This window comes from Bactrocera oleae, chromosome 4, assembly GCF_042242935.1.
Source record: "Bactrocera oleae isolate idBacOlea1 chromosome 4, idBacOlea1, whole genome shotgun sequence".
Lineage (NCBI taxonomy): Eukaryota > Metazoa > Arthropoda > Insecta > Diptera > Tephritidae > Bactrocera > Bactrocera oleae.
In genome coordinates, this window is record NC_091538.1 from 9941519 (window position 1) to 9964581 (window position 23063).

Genomic DNA, 23063 nt, shown 5'->3' on the forward strand with positions numbered 1-23063 from the left:
TTTGATAATTTTTTAAAGAAAAATATTATTTCAATAAATTCTCAAATTAAAAAAATAACTATATTTTTAAACAAAACCAAACAAAATACCAAGTACGCCTACAAAACTCGTTTTTGAAAGTCAAAAACGTTTGGTATTGTATATTCATATATTTCAAGGTGTCTATATTTATTTTATATTATTATATATTATTAAAGTCTCGTATGATTCCAAAAACCACTACTCGCTTTATGACTAAGGAACTAAGTTCTAATATTTGTCTCATCTCTTTTCAATTACAGGAAAACATCCAAACGAACTAACGAATTACGAAACAACTAATTTACAACCACCACAAAAGACCATACCATCGTACCACCAGCTGCCCGCTGACCTCTCCGAAGAGAGCATACGCAAAGAAGCCGCTTTGGTACTCGCACAAGCGGAGCGTCATAAGAGCAAAGCCGAGAACGGCGATAATATACCAACATTTAAGGTACGTACAAAACGTAGCGGTGATCCAAACCCAAAGAAGTTCCACTCATTACCCACACGTAAAAAAAAGTCGCCCGCTAAGCCGGTGTCGCGCAGTGTAAGTGACGCAGCTGCCAAAAAGAACGCGAAACGGCCGTCGATTTTCAATATCTTCAGTCGACGTAGCGACACAAATGTCAATCAGGTGGACCGTGATCCACGTTTTGAAGACAGCGGCGGTCGACGTTTAGTACGTAGCAAAAGTGATGTTGGCTCTTACAATAAGGAAGAGCGTAAATACAAGAAATCTTTGAAGGAACCCAAAACTACCGCCGCTAACCAGGGTGGTCTGCAGGCATTGAATAGTTCGAGTAAGCAACAGCTTATTAACACACCACTGAGTCCCATAATTGAGAACGCACAGAAAGAGGACTATTTTGCAGAGCAATTTAATAGGGAGCGTCGTAAATCGGAGGCGATAACCGAGCGAGAAAAGCATGAGAGTGGTCTAAGTGAGCTGCTCGAACGCAGTCGTGAACAAGCTGAAGTAGACGGTAATATATTAGGCAAAGGCCATATATCACACGCGATACGCGATAAAATACTGAGCTTACAATCCAAATCACAAGACAATATGCATAGTTCACAGTTACCGGCACAAAAGTTGCCGCTTACCAAAGGTGTGACCGTAAATGGTTTAGCGAAGCGTTTGTCTATGGAACGCTTCTCACCACCACCGCCGTTATCCGGTCCAGCCTTCTCATATATACGTCCCAACGAAGGTATTACGTATGCGCAGTTGGATCATAATGAAGATGAAAATCGCTATCGTCGCGAGTACATACACTCCCCCAATAGGGAATTGCGTACACCTTTGCGTGAATATCGTTCGCCAGCACGTGATATACGTGACATGCGCTCACCGGAACGTGAGCTACAAACATCTACAATGACGCTGGGCCGCCAGTCAGTCGACCGCACTGACTTTACTACTAGTCAAAACAACATTAAAAATGCCTACAACTACAATACGCATAACGGTCGTATCGGAAACGGTAATGGCAGTCGTATTATTATTGAACAATCGACAACGCGTGGTTCGCCAGGCACATATGGATCACCTAACGGTCAAGTAGGTCCAACTACTATACGCATCACAAATTCGCACTCTCCATCGCCATGGCAGCAGCTTAGTCCACGTAATTTGAGCGATGAAGACGAAGGATTGGGCATTGAAACACGCAAATACTATGAAGATGAGTCACCTGCGTTGACACAATCGCGCAACAGCAAGTCGCCCGCTGAGCCGCCTATTGTACCAGTCATACGTAGTATTACGCCAACAATCGAAAACGGCTATGATACACGTGGCTATCAATCGCCGACACGTGATGAGCCTATGAATGATATTGGTTATAGACGTGCACGTCTGGAGTCGCGCATACTAACACGTCGTTTTGGTGAGCCAACGACATTGGAACGTAATGGCTACCAACGTGATGTGGAAACGTCACCGGAACGCTTGGAGCGCAATGGATATCAACGTGATATAGGCGCATCACCGGAACGTAATAGAGAAATACGCGAGCAGTCCGCGCATCAGCGCTACCTCAGTCCCGAACGCGAGAGAGAGTCATATGAACCACGCTTCCATAAAATGGAAACTTCCGAAATACTAAATAAATATTCGCCGGAACGCTCACATCTGGATATCATCGCACCAACAACGGTGCCAGTTACCACACCATTGACGGAGAAAACGTCTCGGTATAAGCATACAAAATACTATGACGATGGACGTGGCGGTGTAAAAGAAGTTTATGAAAGGGAAACACACTTGGATGCCGATGGTAAACCACATGTGCGCGAGACACGACATCGTGAACGCATGGACGGCTCTATGGAATGTCAGCAACTCCAGGACTATGAGCCGAAGAGCTTGGACTCACAACTAACAAGCACAGATCAATATCGCTCCTCACCCGAGAACATGAAACGTTATGAAATGAGCACGGCACATACACAAGATTGGCATGGCAGCAGTTTGAAGCGTGACAAGCTGCAACAGCGCAGCTTCGACAAGGGAGACTCCGGTATTGAGAATGACTTCCGCAAGGAATCCTTCAATGGAGAGCTCACATCCAGGTAAGTTTTTATACAAATGTTTTATTCAACCAGTACTTTTATCAATGTATATTTTGCACGCAGATGGCGCAAACGCACTGTTGTCGACGACATAAAAGCATGTGAGGCATTCCTGCGTAAGGAGCGTCGGCACATCGAACAGCTGCATGTCGCACGGCGTAGAGATAGTTATGTCTACCGTGAACGCTCCATCGATGATGGCTCACATTACGATCCACACTTAGACAAATATCCCGCTGCAACGAGCACGCTGCGACGCAAGGATCAGCAGTCACAGACGGCCGGCACCGAGACGCTGAAACGCAACAAAAAGCTCGGCGGTTTCGAAAAGGTGAAGCAACTCTTCACTGGCGGAAGTGGCGGCGGTGGCGGTAGCGGCAGCGGCAGCGAGGGTGGCAAGTCGGGTAAAAAGGATGGCGATAAACAAGTGCGCGGCAACAGCAGTACGGCCACCAGCAGCAGCGTGCAGACCACACGAACGGGCACAGCCAAAGACAAAGACAGTAGCGGTGGAGAGAAGGGGCGCCCACGTTATATGGTGAAGGAGCAGGAGATGCGTTCGCGTTACAGTGAGCATCGCGGAAGTGCCAGTTCGGCAGCGATAGCAGCAATGCTGCACGATGACGCGTTGCGCGAACCAAAGGTGAGTACCAAGTGAATTGAGTTGGTGAGAAAAACATGTATGCCTAATTAGAAAATCATTTACAACCGACGGTTGTAACGGTTCAAAATTTAGCGTGGCAGCAAGTTCACTGTCCGCGCTAATATGCGAACTTAGTTATTATTATCGTATTGATCTTTAATTCAATAGACCGCTTGGGAACTTTTTATAGCGCAGTCATATTAACCTTTGCCTTTGCAGCGCTATCATGCCTGATTACATTAAAAACAACAACAGTGCCGCAGACACGTCGCTCAAAACAAAGCCTGTCTGCGTGTGGTGAATTCTATTGTTTGGCCCTTTTTTTATACGAGTATGGTCTATTCAATGAAAATGTCTTCTTACCATACGCATACTTACCGACTCGCATGTTTGCCTTGTTCAAGTATCAATGTGTAGATTCCTGTAACTTGCGTAATACTCGCAATCAAGTTTACTTTTGAAACTATTCAAGCAATTCAAGTGTTTGAATGACGTAACAGCTATCGCTTCTTCGACGGCTACGCTTTGACTTGACGCTTGCTGTTGGTGAGCATCGCAAACATGCAACATGTCTATGAATGCCAGACAATAGTCGGACGGCTACAAACAAACATGAATATTCGGGTGCAAATACAGTTGCGGTCAATGAAATATGAACATCTTATGGGCTTACACCGCTTTGTTGAAACTAAAAAACAGTATGCTACTTATCTGGTGCATATAATATTCTTCGAATACTTGCCTACAAACATCAATATTTTATATCGCTTCCTGGAAAAGTATTTTTCTAAAATTTTTACCTTTCAACACAATTGTTTGAAGCAATAACCGTCCAGGTGGTGGTTAAAGTTTTATATTTCTAATCTATGGCGCTCTTAAAATATGTGCTTTCAATAAGCATAGGTATATGTGTCGGTTATGGCGTGCTTGACTCAGAAACATCCGTTAATTAATTTTCGATCTCTAAATTTTTCTAAAAAAAAATATTTTTTCTTTACTAGTAAATTTCCCGAATATAGATATAATCGTCTTAACATAAAACTAAAAATAAAATGTCATCTATATTGACGACAGCGTCATCTAGCGATGTGCTTTTTTATAGGAGCACCCATAAAATTATTGATTGGGCTAAATTAAGTTATACTTGCTCCCAAATAAATCTTTTATTTAGTACCCACTTGAAAATAATTTTTCCTTTAAGAAAGTTTGAGTATAAGTGTACGCACAACAATGTGCGCCACTGTATATAAGCATAAGGTAGGCATGAACTAGCGGCAAATTGCTTCCTCATGGCGTGTTGGCGCTCTGGACGCACAGCACATTGGTTTATCAGACCGCCTCTGTGGTGCGGTGACCGACAGCACATGATGTGAGGTGCTACTTGCGACACAGCGCGGCTTTATTTCATTGTGTTGTGCCAGACTTTTGCTATGCACCGCCTGCCGCCTATCGCACTTCCGCACAGCCTATTATAAAGTGGCATGCAAATTGCTATCTGGTAACGTGTTGCAATGCTGTGCGGCATGATGATTGTGCGGTTGTATGAAGGTGACGCTGCACGCCGCATGTTGCATGTCGCACCTACAACTAACTAACCAGCACCAGCACCAGTGCGCGCAACAATTCAAAGCAAAGCATCATCATTTCCACTTCAGTTTTCCTCCACTGCTGCTGCTTCTTCTCTCTGAGATTTGGTTTTTACTTTGCGATTTGTATGCAATTTTTCGTATGTCTAGTTAAGGGCTTCGACATTTAAATACAGTTAGCTGTGTGCTAAGTAGACGCTCGTTGTGAGCGATGAATTGTTTGGGAAAGGTCGTTGCGGTCAGCTTATTGTGGCACAACTATTACCGTACACTCATAACTAACAAAGGCACCACTCTTACGCAAGTAGTTGTTCCTTTTTTTACGTTTTTGATCAATAAGAAGTGTATAATCGTTATGCAGTGCTGAATATATGTAAATATATATGCTTGGAACATGATATGTACATTCGTTGCATGGCCAGCACGCAAGCAAATGATAGAAGAAGTGGTGACCTCGGAGATTCCGAAGCAATTTGATTTTTATTATATTTTAATTTTGAAATTTCTAACCCCGATTTATATTACTTCGCAGTTTTGAAGCCTCAAATATTGATATTTTAAATAATAGATTTGCTGAATCCGACTCAATACTCTTTCATAAGTTTATGACCTCAATACTTGCACTTCTACCGCTGAGTAGCAATGCTTCTTAAGTAATTTGTAACGTACGTCTCTCTTCTAATTGGATGATAGCTCGCTTTTTGTAACTCTGTTAAGCATGGACTCAAGCACATTTAAAAGTGTTCATTCAAAGACTTCTATACAGAATTTATTTAGCTAAACCATTCGAGCTAGACTTTATTCAGCTAAATCTTCAATACACAAGAAGACTGATTTGGAAAAAAGCGAAAAAAGTCCGTTTAGAAAGTTTCTCACTTTGCTCTGGAAGACTACATTGTCAGATAAGAATCTCTAATGGAATACTACCTCGCTCTAAAAAGTTGCAATCCGACCTCCAAATGTTCAACATTAATATATACCATTTTTCATTATTGATCTCTGTCCAGAATAAGCATATGTAACGACTTCCGGTTATCTGTAATACTTCGATCTCTTCACCTGCTAAAATGAATGCCAAAACGTCATTACTGAAATCAGTATAAGAGAAAAGTTGTTTGATATTTTGTGCTGAGCATTTTGGCTGCTCGAAGCAGCTTTTTTACCAGGCTATGTGAAGCCGTGCGAAACGACGTCACTTAGAAGTAGAAATGAAAAAGCGTGGGAGAATTCCCGACCAATATAATTAAATTGCCATAAGTCTACACTTAGTCGAATTTAGAATGCGAAATGGCTATTTGATGAGATGAAATAGCAAAAAAAATCAAACATACACAAAGCAATTCCTTGTACAAGCCCCAGCCTCCGCAGACATTCAACTTTTTTTTTCTCGATATAAATTTATGTAAAATATCAATAATGCGTGGTAACGTTTATATATACATATGTAACAACAACAAAAGCAAAGGCGAAATGAGTAACTGGAAATGAGTTGCCGTTTTATGCGCCCAAATACTGTACTCAACAAACATAACATAGGTGAATCCGTAAAAATCAATTTAAATAAAAACTGCCAAGTTGGCGTGAAGTGTTAAGAATATATTTACATATGTACATACAAACAATATATGTATGTGTAAATATATGTACCATATATCTGATATGCGTTGCTGTAATATGAGTATTATGCCAAAACGCCCACAGAGTAGGCCAAAGTCTTCGGACTGCGGCTAATGAACTGCAAAAAGCCAACGCAACTAACATAGTTTCGTACGGACATATCTATAAATATACAAATATAATGTCTGCCAAACCAAGTGACAAAGATACACAGACTATCACTGCAAAAAGATTAAGGAGGATCGATACTACTGCATACGACAATGAATTAGATAAGATCGTTGATAGCGCGAAGCCTTCTTCTATACTTCGACAAATTATCGAATCTTGAATTGGCTGAAGTGAGTATTATTTTTCTACTAGTAAGAATCTGACAATTGTAAAGATGACATCCGTGAAAGAGATTTTTTGTTCAGAGATTAAGATGAAGAAAAATGTTTAATGTTATCCTAGCGTTTTAATCAATAATATGTGAGAAATACTGGTAATAGCTCCAGTTCTGAAAAGTTCTTTCTCACTCCACACTTCTATCATTAAATATAAATAAGCTCAAAAAGGAATAACAAAAACTCTCTAAGTAAGCGCTTTCACAAAACTATTAAGTAATTTCAAGTTACCGAAACTACCCGTTTGTAACACGATAAGTCAAAAAATGTTCGAATGCGGTTTTTTGCTTATGAAACTCGATTTTCGTATGGTTAGTCCGAAATCGAAAATTGGCAACAGTGTAACACGATTTTATCTGAATTTCATTTTAATTGCTTATTTTATTTTGGACATATTTTAAATGTTTGAGCATGTTAACTCATTTTGATAGAACCATAATATTTAATTTTCCTTCATTTAATTCTTCGTCTATCCAGAAAGTATTGAATAGGATAGAATGAACTATCAAGTCGATTGCCAGAATAAGACCGAAGATTTCAAAACTTTCAGATATCATTCGATCTTTTTAAATACTTACAGATATTATCAAAACTTTACATAAGAGAAATACATTGCTGGCGGTTACCAGTTTCCCATTAAATATTTTATGCAATCAGCTGCTATATATGGCATATTATTAAATCAGACATAATGGGTACTTACTCGTTATCAGTAAATAAAAGCAACCAATCGAAATTGAAAGAAATTTATCTTTTGTAATCCATGTATGGTCAATAAGTTTTTTTCGTACAGTTCTGTGATGTCCCTGAGAAAACTTTATTCTCGTTTATAATTAAGTCTCTTACATAGGTTTAGAGAAAAAATCTTTTTCAATGCTTGAATAAATATATACTAGAAAAATTATAGATTTTAGAAAGAAATTCTTTCACTTCATTGACAAATTATTCGCTTAAGAAAACTATATAGTTGAGAGCATAAAATAACTACAAAATTAACGACAAAATATTTATAGAAGTCGCTGTGAAGTCTAATGAAAGCTTTCACGTTCTTTTACATAATTTAAGCTTGTGCATAATTGGTTATATTAGCACCGCCACAGTCTCAAATTACAAATATTAGTTTAAAGTCAACACAATTACAAGAAATTATAGAAATTATAACGTTGGACAATTTTCAGCAATTTTCTCAATGCAAATTAATTGCGAAATCGAACACAGTCGCGTTCCAGCAACACTTCAAGGAGCAAGCGAAGAAAAAATGCGCTCCAAGCTAATGTGCCACACTTTTTGCACATAGTGTGATTGATATCCACTAATGCAGTGTGAGTGTGCACGCGCGAATCCAAAGTGGCACGTTCGATCAGCAATGCAGTGACCGAGAACATTTGTATGCATTAGTTGGCCATAGATTTTACAAAGCCTCAGGCGTTTACACGTTGACTGCGAAAGCGGAAATACCAAATTATCAAACTACTTTAAATGTTAACAAGCCAATTCCACAAGCCACCGTTCAAAAGCGTGAAGTCCGCGCTGGCGGCAGTAGAGGCGGCTCTATGCAACCAAAGCCCGTTAGCTTTAAAACATAAAACAAAAGTGGGCAGACAACGGCAACGGAAGCCACAACTGGAAGCGGCGATTAGCGGCGCCGTAGAAAATTGCAAATGCATTGCAGCCCGAAGAGACGCATAGGCGGCACTTATTCGCATTACCTGCCACACAACGGCACGCTGATCGACATTTCTTACCATTTCGGCATGCAGCAGCAGCGGCGGCAGTGGCACTAAACACTGTGCTATGCTGTCTGATGTGCCGAGGCGCGTCTTTGTCTGCTACGGCGTCTGTTGGCGCATAATTTGCGATGGTTGGTTGGACGCGTCGTGCCATTGTAACTGAGTCGAGGCGTTGCGATGCGTTCGTTAGAATGTCTTTGCACATACCTACATGCTTGTCTACTTATGTATGCCATGCAGTGCTGCGTTAGGCTGCAACACGTACAGCTTCTAACGCGCGTCTACAAAGATTGGCGGTGCCCTTTTTCTACTTTTTACTCGACGTCTACCAACTCCTCCACTTTTGACTCCTCTGCTGCCGCCAACTTACAATCTTACACTAGCAACCAGCTAGCGAAGCCAACACGTCTGCCAGTCATTGCGATGGCGGCGCTATTCTTGAGTGAGTGTCAGTTACACTGGTTGTGTTCGGCTGGTTCATGCATTTGTAGGCATTTGGCATTCGGCCTTGGTATTCTAATGCACTAGAACGTGCGGTCTTCTGTCCCGTCATACTCTGCGGCTAAGTCTTCGCGCTCAGTTTGTTCTCTCATTGTTGCTGTTCGCATATCAAGTAGTTACGCCAGGTACAGCGGTGGCGTTGTTGGATTTCGAAATTGGCAGCGGATGTTGCATTACGGTCCGGACGCGCCGCGCATGCGCTTTGCTGTTCAGTTGAGCGTGAAAATTGCATTGCAATGCTTGATTGCCCGATAATCGCTTTGATGTACGCCTTATGGACGCGATACGATGGACAATGGTTGCGGCGGGGGTGTGCGCCATTGGAATGTGCTGAAATTTCAACTGAAATTGTGCAAACAAAACAATTTGCGAGTCAGCAAAATTTGATTCGGCCTTTATAAAAGCCAATTAAGCTTACTGGCCGCACCTAATATCCAAAAAGGTGTCAAAATAAAATGCTCACAACGAAAGAAATGTGTTAAGAAACTACAATTAGATACATTACCTTCTGCTGTTTGAAAAAAAAAATTGTTTTCTCATATTTTGCATAGCTTTCTTATGTATTTGGGAAAGTGTAAATTAAGTTACAAAAAGTTCGTAATAAGCCAATGAAGACCTGTTATAACGTTGCTCCCTTTACGCTTATTACATCATTGTTGGTCGGCACAAAGCGGTCTATGTCGGTGGAAAACATCTGTCTTCTTTGTTTTTCTCCAGCAGGCCCTAACAGTAAAGCCAATGTAGCAGCAACAAAAAATATTATAACTGTATTACTGACTTTCGAAGTTTCAATGACCTCTTCTTTCTTTTACATATTGCAGTATCTGCTGTTAAAAGCGAGTTTTTTATGACCGAGGATAAACGATCCTTGAAATGTAGCAAGTTCTTACACACTTTACGCTAACCTTTTTAGCGGACTATACGAAAAAATACTATCAATTCCTTATGAATATATATAATACTGAGTAATTTCGTCCGTTGCACTTTCCTTAAAGAAGCTTTCTGATCTCTCGGATTTGAGCTAGTGAGATCGAGATCAGCAAATGGCGTTAAAACCGACTTTACTCTAATTAGCTCTCAGAATCCACCCAATTCATGCGATACGGAAATCAAAATCACACTCGTTCTCGTTGAAAAGTCTCTAAAAAAATTTATCAGTTGCTACTGAAATATCCGTTGATAGGAAAGCTCTCTTATTGACATGAATCCTATCTACCCGAACTCGGAAATATAGCGATATAAGGCTGTCGAATTTAAAAGCTTTATCTCTCCCTAAAAAGCTCTTATAGCTTGTATTTTATTTCACCAAGGCTCGTCTCCACTTTATGAGTTTATGCAGCAAAGATCATAAATATATACAAGTAGGACCGCTCATTTATCTAGAAGCATCAAAAAGCAGATCGAAATAGGAGTATTATTCCAGCCTAATGACGAGGTAGAAGCGCAGGTTCACTGATTATAATGATCTAACAATATTTCGGTACCATTTTTAATACAACTTAACCTCAGCCTGGTCAAATGGGCCTCAGTCTCGGTGTTTACTCGTTCACTATCTCTAAACTTCTTTCCAGGGATCATTTTCTTAGACTTTGAGAGTAGAAAAAATACACTGCGCAACATATTCAAAGAATATGGTGGATGCGCAAGCAATTTAAAACAATTTTTCTATCGTTTTTATTGACCGGGAATGCATCCATTATTTCCACTAAGCTTTATATCGGGTTTTTTCAATATACCAAAACTTACGTCAGTCCAACTGCTATATCCAATGAACCAGTTGTCCGACATGACATTTTTACATGTGACTTTAGCAGGAAAGATCTAAATACTTTCAGACAGACATATTCTAATATTAATTGCTTCCTGCAATTGAGTGCTTCAACATTTAGACTTCAGATAGTCAATCGTCTGAGTAGTTCCAAGTAGGTCCTTGTTAGACATGACTTTTTCAATAACTTAAAAGTCAGCTGTCTCCAAACACAGCAAAGACATATGTACACTTCACCCGCGCTGCTCCAATGATCACTTGAATTTTTCAAATTTACGCTTATTTCACTTCAACCCATTTAGTTTAATGTTTTCTACGAAATGTATTATAATTTATGTGTCATCAGACGGCGGTCAATTAGTTTTATATGCCGGTCGGCGCGCCAGGTGGTAAGTGTGTGCTGGTGACAAAGCTGTTCAAATCAGATTTGATTGAAATTCCACTATGCGGCCTTCTTTCCAACGTATTACCATTTGGGCCTGACACACCCCAAACCGAAATGAAGCGCGTAAAAGAAGCAAGCATAATGTGAGGAAAGGCGATCGTATCGGCTACAATAACCAACTGCCAACATGGAATGGCCGAGCCATTAAGCAAATTTATTGGCTTCTAATTAAAATATGCAAATACACGCGGCGTATTATGTAAACAGCGAAGCGGCAGCGCGTAGCATAAGAGCAAATTCTTATAAAAGAAAATAAGCTCCAGCTCCAAAAAAGCGCATAATAAGATCGCCGCCAATATTTAGCGAGCACAATTTTTAGGCTCTCCTTGGTCGAATCGCTGATAAAAATCTCCAAAGTGGCGAAAATTATTAAAAGCCAAAAAAAGAAAGCAGACGAACTTAATCGTTTTCTGTTTATGCCACACTCGTGGCTACTCATGGTATTGTTGCTATTCTTGTTTATGTATTGTATCGGTGTCATGGAGATATTTATCGGTTTGTGTTGCAAAAACCCAAATGCTGAAAAAATCTGAAACCAAAGAGATAAATTTCTGATGCGAATATTACGCATACCTTACCTACAAGGGTGTGCCGCTACCTCGTCCATAAATTCTCTTTTGACACTCGATGGTATTTTACTAGCGATGCTCGTAGAATGTGTGTGTTGTTCTGAGCATGCGTTTTAAAACAAACAAAAAACACATTAGAATACCTAAAAATTTATTATTTATATTTTTTTGAAGTAAAAGAACACTTGAAGCCCATAAAATCTAAACTCTAATTTAAAATTCATGTTCATTGTTTGCAGCTGCTCCTTTTTAAAGAGACCAGCAAACGCACTCAAGCTTCTGGCATGAGAAGCTTAAAAAGCCACCTGAGTGAGTGCCACCAAGCTTAAAAAGCCACCTTTCTTGTGAGTGCATAAACCCCTAACATTTTGGACGAAGTCACCAGAGCACGTCTCTTAGTCTATGTCTCTTCTCCAAAGAAAGAAAAATAGTTTAAATCACGATCATCCAAATGGTTGAACAGTAAGTCGTAAATTTAATCTCCAATTGATATTGGCGATAGTACCCAAATGCCTTGTATAATATTTATGTAAACAGAATCTCTAAATGTGTTTGATCGTTCTATCGTCCTTATTGACAAAATAAAATGGGACGGTCGATTTTCATAAGTTTCACTTGAGGCGAGATTTTCACTAATCATTTGGTGTCAGATCTATGGAAGCTTCCGGCAAGTCACTATGGATGTGATCTTGCGTTGTCCTGATTGAACACAATTCCAGCCGCTCGAATTGTTATTGAATAAACCTCTCTCATCCTTATTGAATAAAAACTGCCGCAGTCGATTTTTGCAAGCTTCTCTTGAGACGAATTTTACACCAGCAAATCATTCGCCACTGACAGGAGTGGGTGGTAATCACTTAGTGACAGGTCCGAACTTCAAGATGGATACAGAAGAAGCTCCCAACCTAGCTCCCATAGCTTTTGACGAGTCACAATCGATGTTTGCGGCCTGGCGTTGTCCTTATAGAACACAATTCCTCTCCTATACACCAAAGCTGATCGCTTCTCGACGATTGCTCCTTTCAGACACTCCAATTGTTGACAGTACAGTTCCGGTTTATGAGTTTGATTGTCAATCCTGGCTTGGCCACCATTTCCGCCGGCTCACCACTATTCGACCACAACCGTTTTCGCTCGACATTATCGTAAGCGTTCCACTTTTCACTACCAGTAACTATCCGCTTCAGAAACGATTTCGATTTTTTTGCGGTTCAGCAGCGATTTGCAAATGGAAATTCTCTCCAAGAGCGGTAGACTATTTTTAAAAGTTTTCCAGAAGAAAAAAATAATCGAATTAACATTCTCGCTCTGATTTAGTTATATGATTAATGACAAAACACATTTGAATATATAGTTCATTTGCTATTAGTTGCCTCCTCAAATTCTTCGTTAATCTTGAGAAAACACCTCTGAGTAGTTGTGAAAATCAATTAACTTTTTGACCTCTTCGAAACGAATAAATGCGCTCAATTAAATCGGTACAATACACTAAATTGCATGACTATGTCTGTATATATATATATGTACAATATACTCGTTTATTGGAATTATGCTAGGGTTGTTAATATAGTAATCCCGAAATAGTTAAATATCAGTTTTTTAATTCATAAAATAAGGGACTTCTAGCAACTGAACGAAAAATTATAAACAATTCAATTCCTACCCAAAGTAAAGTATTCTGAGGTTGCATTACAGTAAAACTATCTTTAATTGCAGAATTAATTTAAATTGATAATTCTATATCTAAAAGCAAAGGTCATTTATTTCTCGGATCTTTTTGATTTTTTTAATTGACCTGGCTTTGCATAATATTATATCTCTCACCATTTCCTCCCCTTGTGTCATATATTATTGCTAATCCACCCGTTAATCAGACTTAAAAATCCCGAAAGTATGTTCTTGAGATCGCGTTGTTGTAACAAGGTCCCGACATACCGATTTTATACACATCGTGGTGGGTGTAGGGTTGGCGCAAAGTGCAGTTATGCCGCTAAAACGCTTTGTTGTTGTAAAGATTGCAACTAATTGAATTACATGTTAGAGGAGTGTGTTCTCCAAAGCGCTGTATGGCAACAACAAAATTAAAGACTCTTCGAAACTTGTAGTGAGACGCTGCCAGAGCCTCTGACCTTTTTTAACAAATTCATTAGTACATAAAGCAGGAGATATAACGTGAAAAGGGTGTGACGCGGGGAAATGCAGACACATGAGGCTCTTTACAGCTTTGAGAATTAGCTAAGTCTGGTTTCGCTTGGTAGGGATGCAGGTGGGCGGCGCTGTTGTCTGTAATCTGTTGAGGTTGGCGGACGACGAGACTTTGACGTTGACGTCACTGAGGCCTCTACGAGCCTTAGCGCTTGGCTTGCATAGCACGACTTAAAATGACGATCTAGAGGCGGGCTAGGGTGTGGGAGCACAGCTATGCAATGCAAATTTGACGCTTGCAAGCATAAATATTTGCACTAATTGAAAGCTGATTCGAGGAAATTGAACACACTCGCGTCTACAACAGGCTGCGCTGCACTTGTAAGGTGCCACCGACGCGGAGGGTAGAGCAGGCGGTTAAGGAAAAAATGCTTGAAATGAAAGTAAGTCACGGCGCCCAAATGTAGCTTGTTTTTAAATCGATACAAACCGCAATTGGAGCACAAATCAACAACAGCAACAAATGCCGCCAATAAGCAGGTCTAATATCAGCGGCGAACAATAAAAAGACTACAAAAAACAGTAACAAAAACACAGCAACCACAGCAAACTAGGCAAACACGTTTAGTTGCAACTTTTTGCGGGCGCTCGCGCGCTGCCTTGGTAGCTGGCTGGCTATAAGAAAACTATAACAGGGCGAACGGGCGGCGCCACATACAGGAGGTTATATAAAGTCGAATTTGAAGCCTGAAGAAATCAATTGGCAAATCGCCGAGCTCGTGTGGTCAACCACCACGTTTGTGGTGTGCGGCGTTGCATGCAACATACACGCTATGGCAACGTCATTGCTGACGCCATGTGGTGTATTATGCGGCATGCTGCCTTCATACATAGACCGCAAGTTGCACTTGTTGTACATATTATTGCACCAACAACAGTTGCGACCAATATTGTTGTTGCAGTGCATTTACGGTACTTTTGGTTAAGTGTGCGGTGTGCTTTTGCGGTGGCGCTGTTGTGGTTGTGGTTGCGGTAGGTGTATGTCTTTGGGGCTGTGCAGCGAACAGGTATTGTTAGCATGTGAACTCACGTTTCGCTTATTAGGCCACAGGCAAGGGACACCAACAGCTGCACAAACACATACACAAACAAACACACATACAAAGCTGCAGTCATACATAGTACTTGCTTTGAGCGAAGGGAGCTGGTGGAGGTGTGCTTGTTGGTTTATGAGTGTCTAAGGCTTTGCTTTGTTGCAGTTGTTATTGCTGCTGCTGTTGCTGTTGTTGTTGTGGTACAGTAACCGAGTATGCATAATAACGTTTGTTGTTTTTTTTTTGTTTTTGTGTGCACTCATATGACCGCGTCACACACATGCTTACACGTGCCTTTATGGGTTTGTGGGTACCGCAGAGTTCATTGGGTAGATTTTGCCGTTACCGGCATACATATTTCAGTATTCCATTTCAGCACTTGGCACCTGTGTGCCAACAGCAGTGTTATTGTTTTTGTTGACTCAGTAACAGGTTGCCACATTTTTCCGTTGTCGGTGTGTGCCATTATTTTCTAAATTTATATGCAGGTACACGTATGTGTGTGTGTAAATGTCGTTCCTTTTTATGGGCGTGGAATTGTGCCACGCGCCGGCGTTCGCCGTCAATTGACAACTAGTTCTAGCACTTACAATAAGTCATTTAATATATATGTACTGTCTTATAAATTAGCATATTACTTAATTGGCTCGTTTCGTTCCGTTTATTTAGGCCACGGATATCTCGATGCGTCGGCGTCTGTCTACACCCAAAGCTAGTCCATTGCTGCTCAAGCGTACCTCATCCGATAAGCCGAAAAAGGAGTCACCACTCGCTAAACCCGAAAAAGTCAGCTGGTTCAAGTCATTGGACAGGCGCTCGAAGAGCAAATCAAAAGAAAAGGTGAGTTGGCATTTGGTTAGGTTGTAAGTGCTCAGTTGAAATAAATTGAAGCGCAGCTATACAATAATCCATTAAAATAAATATATAAGAGAAAAACATTCAAAATGTTCATTACTTCTACGCATGCACAGCCCTGAGCTTAAGTTTTACTGTGGTAACCAAAAATCACCTTGCAGCAGTTCGATACCTCGTTAAAGCCTATTCTATAAGAGTAGGTGTTACTAAAAAGATTTTCTGTTGTTGAGAGCAACATGAGTTTGACGGGCTTTCAGCATACAGTGAAGTATGAAGTAAAGACAGTTTCCCGACTGCGCAGAAGAACAAGAATCAGTTTTGTAACGGTAATATTTCTCTGGAAATAGAATCTCTGAAAACTTTATAAGTCATAGAAAGTATGTGAGACGTCATTTCCCAAAAAGACAACCTTGGAAGAGCAACTCGCATCTCGTTAATTATCACCAAAAAAATTCACCGAAATACATATATATTTATGTTGCGTTTCCGCAATTTCAAAAGCACCTGCCAAGAGAGGATCTAAGATGGCATTGAAGTCAATAACTACTGAATGATAATCAGCACTCATTACCAGACATCGGCGGCCGTCAGAGGTATTGGATGAACGAAAATTATGGTATAAAGCCAGATGTCATTATTTTCTTAGACTTCCCACATGCAGAAATCTCGCATACTACCATTATACCAGAACATCTCTAAAATATAACTAGATGCTTAGACCATTTGCAGGCAACAATTAAGACGACAGCGCAGTCTTAGAGCAATGCCGGAAGCATAACTAAACTAACTTAAGCCCAGACCAATATTAAAAACTTGATATGCCCTAATACAGACTTAATATAGATTTTGCTTAACGATACCTTCATATCTCTGCCGACAGTCTTGTATTTTTCATACTATTTCATAGAATATGATTCTGATTAGCTACGAGTACAAGATCAGACAACAATTTTTATGCGACAACTATTCCCTAACATAGACTTGTTAATAGCGGGGCCGCCGGAAGATATCTTAATTCTGGATATTTTTTAAATTCAACCTTCATTAGTTTTACTAGTTTTCATATATGATATAAATACAGTAATATTAACACGTTTTGGTTATCATCATTATCATTTCTATACAGCTTGATGTTTCGGTTAATGGACAGAGCGAGTCCTCGACAATGAAACGTACTAAAAATTCGGCGCGCACTACCACAGCGCCACCACCCATACCACCCAAAAGCTTGCGTTTCTTTGGAGATACGGATATAGACTCGAATCCGCCGACTATAACCAAAGCTAATACTACACTCAAGTAAGAAAATTATTAGAAAACTATAATCTTTTAACTTTTTAATATACAATAACTATATTTATTTTTTAGACAACGCCCCTCTGTAGCATCCACATTGAATCGTTCGCAGAAATACTCACAGAGCGCTTATAATTTAGACCGCCTCAATAGCAATCCCACACAAAGCGACTATCGCCGCAACCTCTCCGCTGCCACGCCAACTAATGGTGGTGGCGTTGGCGGTTCACGCCACAAAAGTTCTTCAATGCATAATTTGGAAAATGGCGGTGAAGTGGGCGGCGATGAAGTCGATTTCCGCAAACGACGACACTACTCGCGCTCACGTGATCTAGATGATATATCGGAGAGTGGTTCCGAAACCGAAGATCAACACAAACGCCCCAACGGTGGCGTTGGTGGTGCGCGCACCTTGTCACGTGAACGTTTGGATCGTTCGCATCGGTATGATGATCACACTTATCGACGTAGCAACGATCGTCACGGCACGCCTTTGGCAATGTCCACTTCAACGCCGAATGGCATTGATGCAGATGGCAATGATAGAGAAGTCAGACGAACTCATCATCACCACTTGACAGGACCACCAAAACCGGCACGTAGTGCTGAGCGTCGTGGCACATCTGCTTACTCGAGGTAAGTCATCCATATACACAGATTACATGTAAATAGTTGTGACAACATACGTCAACACAGAGAACGTGATCGCTTTCCGGCTGAGAGCTCGGGTACCGAAGGCGAGTCCAGTTTACACAGTCAACGCAGCGTCGTCTATTTGCATGCCACGACAGTCGGTGCCATACCACAGCCATATCATTTGAGACGTCGTTCCATATCACGTGACGATCTGCGCTCGAACAAGAGCAAACCACAACCGTTACAGCCGATGACACGCACCGTCTCCCGCTCTGTGTCGATGTTGGCGCCCTGGAAACCGAAGCTCATTAGCGAAGGTTACGAAATCAATTACTCGCAAGAGCAAAACAAACGAGTGAGTTTTATGAAAATAATAAATAAATAAAAACAAACAGTTATTTAAAATGAAATATTATAATATGTATATCCACAGATGGCAACCATGCCACGAAAGCCACACATGAGCAGTACGAGCACGCTCACGCGTACCAGTAAGAAATCAGAGACGCCCACTGCGCGCACATTACGTCGACACGATCACCTCAAGGACGATCAATCTTCATTGAGGCACTCATCCACCACAAGCGCTTCGAAGTCGGCACTTTCCTCAAATTTACGCAGCGGTGATGGACGACGAAAGATCAAATAAAGCACAACGTGCGACGCAGTTGAGGAGCGACATGCTTGTCGCTTGGTGAAGAGCGTTAGTACGAGAGCGAAGGCGAATATTAACCAAACTAGAATTATTTAACTGCAGGAAATATTTTAGCTTTGAGTTGAAATGTTGCGAAACGTTCAATTGAAATAATCCATACACATACACACACGCATACATGCAAAAATGTCATTGCAATGTAAGAGCGCGAAAAGCTTTCGGCTGTGTGTCGCAATTGGTGCTCTTCGTTTAACAAAAGCGCGCATGTGAAAGAGCTTCAGCCAGAACATGAACACACGCGCATAATTCTAATATTTTTAGTTATTTTAAGTGCCTTCTTCTAAAATCCCTAATCATTATGCTTAATAACGAAAGCTTATCACTTAGCTTTTAAGCACAAATATGTAAATGAGTGCGCACACAAGTTAATTATATGCAATATATACAGTGGCCAACATACATACATGCATACAGAGTTGCATATTGTATACGTAGATATGTAAATAAGATTACCGTTACATTGTCGAGTGTGTTAATTATACTACCATGTACGCTATTAATACATTTGTAGCCCACTCTATAATCTTCATGTATTTAGTATGTATGTATGTCACGTGTTTTTCTGAAATTGTCAAGCTAATTTAATTAATGATTTTTTTAGAATTTAAGTGCCAGTTAATATTAAATCAAATGATATATAACTACAATACTAATAAATCGTACTTAATGCGTATCTAATACATTTAATTTACATACCATTTTTATAATGGACTGTTGTAAATTGTATAATTCTTGCGAAATAAAGGAAGTGACCTGGGAGTGTAATAAAATTATAATATATTAAGTTTTTTAATTAGTTTACGAAGACTCGCTGAACTGGTACTCTTGTACTGCCACGCTCTTTTATTAATAACCCAAAAATAGTAAATTGGATATAAGTTGGATTATATTGCAAATTAATATGCGGTTCTTATTATGTCAAATTCAATGACACTACACTGACAAGAGTAATCGACAGATTTGATTCACTGCGACTTTTTTCTGTTTTCGAAACTAAAAAATTCGCTCCGAGGAATACGACAGGAGTCCATTGACGTAATATAATGGTTGTTGTTTTTAAACATGTAATTTTAAAGAAGAAATAAAACGCATATATTTATATATATAATGGCCAATAATTAAGCTTTACTATAAAGACAAGGGTTTGCCATTTTGTTTTAAGAGTGATTTCGGGCAAGTGCTCGAATAAATTCCAGCCGAGAGGCCCACGTCGCAAAGTAATGCGCTCACCAAAAGTTTCCTTCAATAAACTTATAGGGTTATATGACATATAGCGCCGTCTTGTTGGAACCACAAAGGTCGTCCACATCGACATCCTCCAATTCAGGTACGAAAAAGTGATTAATCATGGCTCTATAGCATTCCCTATTTACTGTAACATTATAGCCGGCTTCATTTCTAAAGAAATATGTACAAATGTATTATCATCACTCCAAATGCGATAATTTGATCATTTGGTTTATTAACGTACCCATTTAACCAAAAGTGAGCTTAAGCGCTGAACAAAATTTTTCGCTACTCTGCTCCACAGCAGCAATAGCGTCTTCGGTGCGCACTGTACGGCTTCTCTGAGGATGCGACGATTTGCAAACGTTGTTCCGAAGTAGGCAAACCAAACTGAGTAGAAATCCAAAACCAGCTGTCAAAATTACCGACTCCAAAAAAAGTATTGCCTTATTGAAAACCACATGTTTAATAAAAATATCAGGTTTAAAAATCGCAAATCATTTGTATCGAAAACAAACAGCTGTCAAACACTCAGTAATTGACATATTGAGATGAAACATCACACGAACATAAAAATATTTGTCTTCATAGCTTGAAGTTTCACTTGGAAAATGCGATAGTAAGTTTTTTTCTTAACTGCTAACTATCACTAGCTAGCCAAGTTACTGCTGGAAAAGGGTTTCTTAATTTAAAAAACTAGCAAAAGATAGCACAAGTTGAGAGCGTAAGAAGCTGAGAGAGCTGTTGTGAAAATAAAAATTGTATTGATTAATTTTTAGTGTTGATATTATGTGATTATTAAAAATAGCATTTTCATATTTTCTTGCTAGTTTTCGTTGCTTTACCTTTTCGTTATTTGGCTCTTTATAAGAGTAAATTCTCAATTCGCTCAGTATTGTTCTTCCTGATAGCTAGTAGCTACTAGCAGTTAAGAAACAAACTAAGTATCATAAAGCAAGTGAGAAAGAAATTTCAGTATGGTGATGGCTCCCACAACACATTGAGAATAGTAAAGTACTTGTTTAACAATAAAATTGTCACTCAAAATCCGATCAAAAATTTGTTGCTAATCGCCAAAAAAATTCGGTAAATACCAAATCACTCAAAGCAAATTGGAGGAGCTCTTCTGTCAGCCAGTAAACTCATTCCTCAATAAAATCATAGTTGCCGGTGCTAGATCCTGAAGGAAATAGTATACCCAGTTTTATAAATAAGAATTATGCAAAATAAATGAAAAATAAGTCAAAGTTTTTAATATTTGTATTTAACTTTAAAAAAACTCACTATACCTTTTTAAACTGATAAAAAGAGAGCATACTTTTAGGCTTTTTTATAGATTTTGTTGCGATTCTGCCAACGTTTATGCTTACGAAAATGTTTCGCAGAAGGTACAGATAATACGTATACAATTTTTAATCAATACAACTATTTTTTAGGGAAATACTTCTTTTAATGAAAATATATTGCATTATACCTATACCTTTTATATTCGATTGAAACCCCCTTTAAGGGCGCTCAAAGAAGAGCGTGTGATATTGTGTGGGTGCTCATTTTCAGCAGAGGGCTTATCCTGTTTCAGGTTTTTGGTAAAAAATCAAATAAGGCATATTTAACTCTAACATTAAGGATGTCAGTGAAGACTATAAGAAGGATTTTGAAAGAAACTTCTGAAATCATTATGAATAGATGAAATCAGTAGCACCTGCAGTGTATAGCGAAGAATTTAAAAAATTCTTGGAATTTAATGATAATTTATTTTCCTTACAAACATCACTAATTACGTATAGCTTTCATCAATTTGGCCTTAAACCATTTTTATTTGTTTACAATACAATACAGTGCGTATTTAGGAAAAACATACCGTGACGTCATAAGCTGGAAATCATTGTGTATTTTGAAATCGTTTCACATGCTACTTATAAAAGCTGCACATATATGTATTTATAATTAATTTGTGTTTGTATGTATGTCTTAGACTGTGAAAATGCGCACTGTAATTCCAGCTATAAATACCAGTGCATACATACTTACATGCACACACACCAATATATGAAGCGTACTATGGAGCTTTGTCTACAGACGCTGATATTATTAGAAAATTAATTTCCTTTAGGAGTTCTAAAAATACCGTCATTTGAGTTCAGGGCACTGTGCCAAGCGCATTAGCTGTAGCTGGAATGATCTCAGCTGTAGCAAAAAGTATATGTATATGTATGAGGTTTAGCGGTGACTTGCCTTATTTCTGAAACTTTGAGTTGTAGCCACCGTGTCTACAAATGGGCTGATAAGATAAAGAGGCTATACAGAAATATTTTAAAATATTTAACAACAAGTTTTGTTGCAGTTTTCTAAGTTTTGTACAATCCGTAGTGGTGGCTTCGCAATCTGTACATAATGATCAATATCATATTACTGTCAAAAATAAAATTACAGCAATTTTTTCATATTTAAGATTTGAAATCACAAATAGTTTTTTATAGAAAGGCATGAATAGTACTTGATATTAAAAAGTTCACCAAAGCATAAAAGGGCAAATCAATGGGTAATGCGTCAGTGGGCAAGAAAGTCTATTCCAGTGAAAGAATTTCAGCGGATACTAACACTTACACACTGTGCTACACATAAGAATTGCGCATAAGAAAAGGATGAACAATCACACGTACATAATAGTTTCGATTGGAGTTGTCAATTGGGCTTTAAGAAACTCATAGAAACCGCTGGTAGCGCTGTTGGGTAATTAAACTTTGAATTAACCGATAGATGGCTTTTAAGGTTTGAACAGCTGGTATAGTTTGTTCGATTCGTTACTCTCCAACGCTTGACGAGCCTAGGACAACTAATTTAAAGTGTTGTTTTGCTTATCAAACGGCACTCGTGTCTATTTGTAATCACAGCTGCTTAGAAAAACGCCTCTCAAAACCAAAACAAATCGAAGTCAACGATATGATTTCATATTCATATTTAGATAATTAGTCGCGTGCCCAACGCATCTTAGTGCTGCTCACATAAATATCAGAATAGCTCATTTGCATTAACAAACTGCTGTTTACATACATACAAACGTTTTAAGATCTATATATGTACATATATATACAAAAATATGTATGTATATATAGGAAAAACATTTTCTCTGACAGCAATCAATCTGCTCGACATCTGTGGTGGATAATATTATCCCAAAAGGGAGCGCGCAACTTTCGTCGCACGCACAAGAGACTCCGTCACTTCGAATTTCCTATTTTTCTACGGTAA

At 39.3% G+C, this 23063-nt stretch overlaps 1 protein-coding gene across 1 annotated transcript in view; it reads left to right on the plus strand.

The window, feature by feature from the left end:
* Window positions 1-19360, plus strand: part of blo (bloated) — a 134884-nt gene extending 115524 nt beyond the window's left edge. The window contains exons 4-10 of the mRNA XM_036374998.2: window positions 282-2598; window positions 2662-3241; window positions 15752-15922; window positions 17064-17236; window positions 17306-17869; window positions 17930-18224; window positions 18303-19360. Coding sequence (XP_036230891.2) covers window positions 282-2598; window positions 2662-3241; window positions 15752-15922; window positions 17064-17236; window positions 17306-17869; window positions 17930-18224; window positions 18303-18518 — 4316 coding nt within the window. The 3' untranslated portion in view covers window positions 18519-19360. The remainder of the gene's footprint in view (window positions 1-281; window positions 2599-2661; window positions 3242-15751; window positions 15923-17063; window positions 17237-17305; window positions 17870-17929; window positions 18225-18302) is intronic.
* Window positions 19361-23063: the final 3703 nt, after the last annotated feature.